Source organism: Schistosoma haematobium, chromosome ZW, assembly GCF_000699445.3.
Source record: "Schistosoma haematobium chromosome ZW, whole genome shotgun sequence".
NCBI lineage: Eukaryota > Metazoa > Platyhelminthes > Trematoda > Strigeidida > Schistosomatidae > Schistosoma > Schistosoma haematobium.
Genome location: NC_067195.1, coordinates 80234132 through 80243574, shown reverse-complemented (window position 1 = coordinate 80243574; position 9443 = coordinate 80234132). Strand labels below are relative to the sequence as shown.

The 9443-nt window shown below is 36.5% G+C and overlaps 1 protein-coding gene across 1 annotated transcript in view; it reads left to right on the top strand.

Moving 5' to 3' along the window:
• The first annotated feature begins 802 nt into the window (after positions 1-802).
• PHC3_3 (polyhomeotic) overlaps positions 803-9443 on the top strand; it is a 28474-nt gene continuing 19833 nt past the window's right edge. The window contains exons 1-7 of the mRNA XM_051212424.1: positions 803-1049; positions 1089-1187; positions 1222-1383; positions 2737-3094; positions 4466-4739; positions 5788-6386; positions 7784-8382. Of these exons, the coding sequence (XP_051072609.1) occupies positions 1047-1049; positions 1089-1187; positions 1222-1383; positions 2737-3094; positions 4466-4739; positions 5788-6386; positions 7784-8382 (2094 nt within the window). The 5' untranslated portion in view covers positions 803-1046. The remainder of the gene's footprint in view (positions 1050-1088; positions 1188-1221; positions 1384-2736; positions 3095-4465; positions 4740-5787; positions 6387-7783; positions 8383-9443) is intronic.

The window sequence follows — 9443 nt, the reverse complement described above, 5'->3', positions numbered from 1 at the left end:
ATATCAGGATGGTCATCAGACAAACCAAGAGCAGGTAAAGCAGAGGAATCTGACAATATACCAGCTGAAACACTAAAGTCAGACTCGGAAGTAACTTCAAAGATGCTCCATTTTCCATTCAAGAAAACTTATTTCATATTGCCATTCAGTGTTTGCTTACTTCTATTCGTTTTACACTTTAGGGTCAATGGGTCCCAGTTAAATCATTTTGCATTCGGGCCACTGGATGTCGAATAGTTCAACGTTCCTTGTCAAGTTCAAGGACAACCAATGAGCATCAATCCATCACATGTCATGTACTGGCCCATGTGGTGGTAGTCGCAATATCCCTCTTGTGCCCGCTTTTACAAATACATTTCTATAATATTGTCCTTTGTGTTGTATGATCTTCAAGGCAGACATAGTATCTTGATACGACGAAGGGGTAATCCACGTTAGGTGCTGACCGCGTGGTGTGGCTTTGGAGTTTGTTGTTGGTCACACCATTTATGTCTAACTCGGGTATGTCCCAGTCACTCGACATAGATCATCTACTTTATTGATCTGCAAAATGTTTTCTTATTCCAACTAAGCTCTTATTCAGGTCACTACAAATCTGGTGAGCCTGACGTATTCCGAACGAGAAGCCTTATAGGCGTTCAAATAATTACTGCCTACATCAACACTAGATTTATGCATTAATTGTCACAAGAAAGATAGTAGAAGTAATAAATGTTTGGCGAGTGAAGCATATCCACCCGCGGTACAAACAAACAACAAATATTCAGTATGAATTTGATTACTTATGTAAAGTCACACAAAATGGAAAGAAATTGTATTTTATTGCAGTTACAAAAACTATCTAATACACTTGGCATCAAATTTCTTTATACATTGTTAACTGTCTCTTATAACTCAAATGCAGATCTGAGTCCACTGACCTTTCTGTCCAATAGAATTTGAGCATTGCTTTTGTTTGGATTCCTTAATTGTTTTCTTTTGACCTAGTGGTTGTATAAGTGACCTTGGGCCCTTCATATGGTGTCGAATATCCTGCATTCTAGATTATGGTAATCTTGTCTTATTATTTTATTAACTTTTAAATGCAGGATGAGATGAACAGTTGTGTATTCACAAGATCAGTGGATCGCAGCGAAGACGACTCACCCCCTGTGTGTTTGGTAGAACTTATAAATTCCAAAACCAAAGTAAGCAATCGATACTTCCTTTCTGACAATAAAGGTTACTGAAACTCATGAATCTACCGAACTCTCTAGTGGTAAATCAAATATAACCTTGCAAGAAAACTCGGGTAGTAGCTGTAAAGTCGAGGAAATTTGCCCAATTAAATCTGGCTCCTCATCAATTTCGTTTCACGACTTAAAGTCTGAATCTCCTTTACCAGTACGTTTTTGTGTCTATTAAAATAAAATAAAAATACAAACGAGTAGTGAATTCCTGAACATTGAGTTTTCATATTGTACTATATATGTGGACAAGTACATTATACACCGGCGTTATTAATTCCATCTTTCCTTTCCCCAAGTCCCTCCATATGATAAAACATTCTAGCACATTGGTCCTAATATTTCGCCCCTTAAAATCGACGAGCCTTCCACTTTCGTTGTCGCAGGTGCATAACCTTATTGCCTCCATAGTTGTACTTGAAGGATAGACGACCGGTATAGATTCTATGAATTTTCTACTTTGTCTTTTATCTGAGATAATACCTCTTAGTGCAGTGGCCTTTGAAACGAAAGTATATTTGTAGGATAATAGTGGCTGTTCATGGGTGCTTTTAAAGTGTTATTCATTTATATTGGAGCAGGGTCGAGTACCTGTTGAGGGTCCGGAATCGGCCGATGAGACTGAACCTTTATCAAGCGAAGTGTTTGGGATGTGTATGACACCCAATCGTGCCACTGATTGTGCGAATTCTCTCCTTTCGAATCGTACTGTTAACGTCTTGTCTTTTTACTGTCTCTGGTTCTAATGCTACTTTGATAGTCGTTTTCTGTTCATATGGAGTTGACGACAAATAGTTTTCAAAGTATGAGTTAATCCTGCAAACAACTCTGAATTAAGTAAACAGATTAGTTGATTAGTCAACATTTATCAGTTATCTCAAGTTAATATTTGTAACTGTGTTCATTTCATTCCCGTAAAACCTTTAAGTGTGTTTCTTTTTAAATGTCAGTGAGTTTTGGTCATAGCCAATGAACTTTGCTTCATGGGAGTGAACAGACTAATAAATGAACCTAATGACAACTACATGAGGACACTTGATTTTTGCGTATACAGAAAACAGTGTGATGGTCATAAAAGTTAGTCACAGTTTGGTTTCGACACTTATTTTTCTAATCGTTCTAGACGATAATACAATGAGTTGGTAAATGTAAAGTTAACTAAGTTATAGTGTGAGCGCTTGGCTATGTGATTAACCTAAGATCCGTAATACATTATCTAAGTCTTTTCAGAAACGCATGTTCATATCAAAACTTATGTATGGTTTCTCATCACTCGTTTGTAGGGAGTCGCATTTTTCAGAAGCCTATCTAGAGTTTCTAGCCACATGCTTGTTTCATATATATATATCCGTCTTTCCGTTCAGTTTCGTAAATGAGTTAATTTAATTGGTGAAATAAGCAAAACTTCCTATTCCTCCAAGTATGGTATTTTAAATGCATTCGAATTTCACTTTTTATTTGCTCACTCTTTTACTATTAGTTTTACAAACTTAATATTCGTATATTTTAGGCCGTGACATCTTCAGATGACAAAAGTGATAGTTTATCAAATACTCTTTCATCGGAAAATCATCTACCTAGGTCAATTGATCTTGAAAACACTCACATATCAACTAGAAAAGAATCGAGCTCACTTACTTCTAACCACCACGCTAGTAGGGATGGTAATGAATCTCTAACTGGGGAATATTATTTACAATCTAAAGCGAAAATGTCTACATGTGATCTCGAGGCGGAAGATGAAGATGACGTGGACCTCGAAGATCGACCATTAACCGTCGATACTCAAGAATCTGATGAAGTATTACTCAATGAGTCTTCAAAAAAGACAATTCTCAGTACTAACAACCCCGTATCCACTATATCTCGTAAGTGAACAGTGCGACGAATACTGTCGTGTGTATATTAGTATTTGATAACGCCCCAAAGTCATGTTAATCACATAATCTCACTTGTGAAGAACAGTCTTGTTGTAGACACATCTGGGTGATATGTTCTGTATAATCCACATAGTGAAAGCATTCATGCATCAGAAGATTTTTTGTCTAGTACAGGCTTATGTAATCGGGTTTGAACCATATTGTGTGAGTACTGATGTTACTACTCGCTTCTCAAGACCGTAGCGGTTCGAACCCATTGTCTAGTTGTTCAAAGTTGAACTCTGTAACCACTAAGCCATCGCCACACTTACATAGTGAGTATAATGCTAAATGCTACTGAAGATATCCAAAGATTTGATACGTCTTAGAGACCCACACTACTCACCATTATTCATTCCTAATGTTCCTTGACGGAAAACGTTTTAGCGTTAGAAGTAGTTTATTGTTGCTGCATTTATATTTTCCTACTTTTTATTACTCCCGAATTTCAGTAATTCTGGAAAGCCGTATGATCGAAGTGTAAGTCAAAACTGTTAAGTATTGAGAATCAGACTTTGTTATGTATTGGAGTATTCTGCATCATCATAAAACGTTTATTCCCAGTAGGAAATATAGCGTGCTATAGATCACATGCTTAGATGCTTGATTTCCAACAAACTTTTCGCAAGTTCATAACTTGCTTATCGAAGCAATGGCTTATTAGTCAAGACACTCTAGATCTATAAGTAAAAGGCCTGAACTCCCACCACCTAATTCGGTTTCTTCAGTTGGTAATATTACCAACTTTAACAAAAAAAATATCAGTCAAGACCATACATATCTAATAAGTTACTTTTCAAAGCCAAAAATTAGGTACTTGTGCATTTTTACCTACTTCTACAGTTCACTTCTAACTCATTAGGTAAAGGTTTCAGTCCCCAAATAAAGATACATAACGTCCAAGTGTCGTTTTATATTTTTAAGAAATATTATTCTGTGGTCACATTCTAAAGTCGATTGACAGCCTTATTTAAAATTACATTTTTGAAGCCATTGTACCATTTACTATCCTCGAGCTATATTTTCTCGTTGTGTTGATAGTTGTGGCAGGTACATATTATCCGTTTAGCTTTCTATTCAAAGTATTAGGTTTATCACCCGGTTAGATATTATGATAAAAGATGTTTTAGCTCGATGTTACTCCGTCAAAATCAAAGCAGCTCAAGTTTTTTCTATACCTGTCACAATATCGTATGCGCTTAACATTCTTCTACTTGTAATGTTTTCCGTATTTTACCATAATATGTACATTGAATGTATTGTAAATGAATCCTTTAGTTATATTTAGGTCGAGACATGTTTATTTAATGTGTATTTTAGATTCAGTGACTGAAGAGAAAGAGGATCCTACCTCCAGTGTTACAACTGCAAGTAAAACGTCATTTGTCGTAATCCACAACACGCCATCCGCCGTTGTATGTTTGTCTTCACCAGCTTCGTCTTGCCAATCTACACTTTCAGTTCAAAACTTCCAATCTACTAGTGTTCCCAACAAAAATTGCTCTTCAGAGGTACATCATACTAGTGCTCCTGTTGCTTTAGCAACTGTGGCTCCTATAAGAATGTCATCTGTGGGGCCTGATTATAGCCTTTCGTAAGTTCTTAGCATTTAGTTGAGTTAATTAAATAATTGGAAATATTGAGTTTGTTTCATCGATCATTTGTACATACATAGTCAATAGTCACTGAGATCAATAGCGCTATTAAACGACACGATTGTATTTGTACTAAATTGTGGCGAAATGGTTTGGTGTCAACTGTGGGCGGTCTGTAGTTAGATACTACTTAGTGTGATAATATAAATTAGATGTTTGTTTACAAGTCTCTGGTTTTAGAGTTGTGCTCATCACAAATATTCATATGTCCACTGACTATGTATAGTCTCTATCTAACCAATGCTGCAAATATATTCTAAAACTTAATCTTAGACATGTTATGTTCTAACTTTTTTGATACTAATAGATATTCAAATGTAGAATATGTGATTTGTTCTTCGTGAATCGCTCCTACGGAATTACGATCTACTTCACAGTATAAAATGGCAAACTCGGTGATCTTTGTTTATAATCCAGGATCGTTTCCTATGTTTCTCACCATACGATTTCATTGTTTTTATATGTATACTCCTAGCGTTTGTAAACGACACGTTTTTGGGACCAATCGATTCATCATATAAACTAGACACAAAAACAAAATAAATGTTACAGATATATACACTTTGCAAAACTGCTGCAGCGGCTTAGCGTTTAGGGCACTCAACTTTTAATCATTAGGTTATAGATTCGAATACTACCTCAATTACTTTTGTTTAGGGAGTGGTTAGTGTCACTTCCCTTCACACCAGTATGGTCCAAGGCCATGTACGAAAAATCTGTACTTGATAAATTAGTTATATTAACATTACACAACTAACTTCATGACTTTCTACAAAGCAGTTTTAGTTCCAGTTTCCTCATTTGCTATTAGTAAGATATTGCTTGCTTGTAGACGTAGAGTACCATTGTAGCTTTAGTAATATATAAAGTTATATATTATGGTCTATTTACATCAGAACTTGTTTAAATAGTTAATATTCAGTTGTTTATCTGTGTTTACCTTTTTATCATTGTCAGTTAAGTCTCTATTTTTTCAATAACATTCAGAAATGAAATTTTAAGACCTATTAAACCTGCTCCACAAGATACCCAGACAAATACGGTTATAAGCAATCAGGCCACTCCTCAGGCTGTTACATCAATATTTCCTAGCAAGCATGAAATTGTTTTTACAACATCATCTGTATCTTACAATCCGAAATCTAGTCAAAGCGGCACAAATGAAAGACTTAGCTTTCCTTCTGTTAGTATCACCAAACCTGCGTCTATTGGCACAACTTCAGTCACAATTTCTATTGCTCCTACTATTAACTCTTCTGTGATTACTACGCACAGCATGCCAAGTATATTCAATGTTAGAACACGTCCAACGGTCGCTCAGTCAGTACTTCCAGTGTTGTCTGTTGGTCCACAACCAGCTCCATCTCTCACCACACAAACTTCTCTTTCATCATTACAATCTCAATCTACCGTACACTTTATGCCTTTTGTCGGTAATATGCCTGTCACAATGCCAGTTTCTGCAACATCTACCGGTTTAAGAAATGTTATAAATCACAACCAGGCTATACCAATTGCTGGTACACCAACTGCACCATGCCCTCCGCTTCAAATTTTCAACATGACACCCATGCCACAATTTATGGGTAGGTTATGATAAAAAACTTTATATTTTTAGTGTATCTTTATTTTCTAAGGATATATGTATATCTACATGCATCAAGCCAGTAAACGAGCTAATCTCCTGAACTTTCGTTGTGATATATCATGTTGCTGTTGATTAGAATTAATCTACATGTTGGTGAATTATCGATCCCAGTTTCTTTCATAGCTTCATATATGTATATCTTTTTCGTTACTGTTGTCTCTTTATACTATTCTTTGTATTCTATCTGCGTAATTAGTCATGTCATTTTGATATAAGAACTTGTTAGCCAAATTTGATTCAAAATAGTGTGTTACGAATTCGAATTGTAATTCTTCTCTTTTGAGATGATAAACAGTCATGTGACAATGTGTGTAGTTTGAAGCACGACCTATAAATTCTTACCTGATTACTGACCTGCATTAGCCATTATTTCAGTCATGAGAAAAATTTCTTGCCCTTTAGTTTTGTTACTTGGCTTTTAATCGTTATATCTTGGATTAGAATATCTTTTCTTCTGTCAGTCAGTCAGTCAGTCAGTAACAACGTAGAACTTCGTACTTACGTACATCAGTTCGAGTTGCCACACCACCTTAGTACAGAGATGCAGTTGTCGATTCAAATCCCGTAGTGGTAGAGGTAGCAAGAGTATAAGCAGTAATAGGGAAGATTAGGGTTTGGAGATGTTATTTAAAGAGTATAATCCAGTGAAATAAATTTGGAAAGAGGAAAAAAGGGACATGGAGAATTCAGAAGATTAGAATCTGAGAGAACACAAAGCTTTTCCTCTGTTGAAGTTGGGATAGTTTATATTTGACTGAAGGAACTTTTTAGAACGTAAGGATTGTGTCAACATAAGATGACGTTAATTCTGAAGTTAGATCGAACACACAACTCAGTAAGTTCAAATTGTGTTTTTACTCTTTCCGACAAGTGAACCGTATTGTGCCACAAGTTAGTAACCCCATTTATTTAACTGGTGGGTCGCTAGCTAATTTCAGAAAACAGAACTAAACTAGCTCCTACTCAAGAAATATAAAAACCTAAAGATCTTAGTTAAAGGAAGGATATATCGGGTAGACTTATAAACTGTTTTAGTTTAAATAACCCACGATTTTACTGTGTTTAGTTATGCATGGGTCTACCACAACTTATTATTATTATTAATAATAATAATTTCTTTCAACCAACATCTAAACGTTTTGTAGTCTAGGTATCCATTTGACATAAAATACCGGTTATATTGCGTCAACCGAAATTGTATATATTTGCAACGTGTGGGTACAAATAACAACTGGAAGGGAATTTGGTTGTTTATAGAGACTACACTGTATCCACCTTATAGTCGATTACTAATTAACAGTATGCTTACCATAAGTATTTCCCTTTGTTTACTAGGTACTCCTAGTTATGTGCTACATCCTACTGGGCCAGTTGCGGGTGCAAACAGCTTCCAGTTTCCTCAAGGATCAACACACTTGCTACCTGGATTATCAGGAACTGCGGGAGTCGGTGGGGCAACATTCAATTTTTTACAACCACAAAATTATCCGTCAACCATTTTCCCTCAGCCTCCCACTATACCTGATCTACTCATTGACCCACAAAATCCTATGGGTTTAGGACATTCTGTTTTAACCCCACCTACATCGATCGCTCTCATAAGTGCTATAAATAACCCTAGTTCATCATCCTTCACATCAATTTATCCAACTCTTTTACATCCACCCAACCAAAATTTTTTCCCAACATCATCTACACATTCTGGTCCAGTGTCCTATCCATATTCAACTGCCTTAGCGGCTGGTACAAATTTGGTGAATGCAACTGCACCACAAATGGCTACTTCCTTAGTTCCCGCTGCAGTTACAAACTTTCCAAATATCCATAACTCAAACGAAACAAATTTCATGTTTCAATCTGGACCGCCACATGGTGCTTCTTTCATTTCAAGTAATTTCGCTCCGAATCCGGGACAATTGTTTCCGCCTTGTCAAGTAAGTCGAATGTGTAATTAACCACCCAATTGAATGTAGCTTGTCAACATTACATACCTAAAGTATTAAAGCTCTAGAAAATAATAAAGGTAATCCCCATCATAATTAGTAAGCAAAAACAGTAGATCGTCCATTAGGTGAATTTCGGAATTTTATGCTAGAATATTTGGTTTCTACTTAAAATCGTGGAGCTTTAGCCCAATAGTTTCACTACTACACCATTAAATAACCTATACACAAACCAATTTAGTTGGAGTGGCTAGACAATATCGTTAGTCCTTCACATACCTGGGAAGCATCATCGATGAACAAGGAGGATCCGATGCAGACGTAAAGGCGAGGATTGGCAAAGCAAGGGTCGCATTCCTACAATTGAAGAACATATGGAACTCAAAACAACTTTCAACCAATGTCAAAGTAAGAATCTTCAATACGAACGTCAACGCAGTCAGTTCTACTGTACGGAACTGAAACTTGGAGAACTACAACAACCATCATCAAGAAGGTGCAAGTATTTATAAATAGCTGTCTAGGCAGGATACTCAACATCCATTGGCCGGATACCATCAGCAATAGCCTTCTGTGGGAGAGAACAATCCAACTTCCAGCTGAAGAAGAAATTAGGAAAAGACGATGGAAATGGATAGGACATACATTACGAAAATCGTCGAACTGCATCACGAGGCAAGCCCTAACTTGGAATCCTGAAGGAAGGCGGAAAAGAGGAAGGCCAAAGAACACATTGCATCGGATAATAGACCCAGATATGGAAAGTATGAATAACAACTGGAAGGAGCTGGAAAGGATTGCCCAGGACAGGGTTGGATGGAGAATGCTGGTGAGCGGCCTATGTTCCTTCACGAGGAGTAACAGGCGTAAGTAAGTAAGTAAAGTTATAAAACAAATGTGGTGCTGAATCAGTCAACGATGTATGTAATACTACGGCAAAAGTATAGTACTATTTGTTGAAGTCTGGAATTCATGACAATCAAAGTATATACATCGTCGATTTAGTAATGATTACTTCCTTTTGTCATCGTAAAATACTAAAATCTTCCATT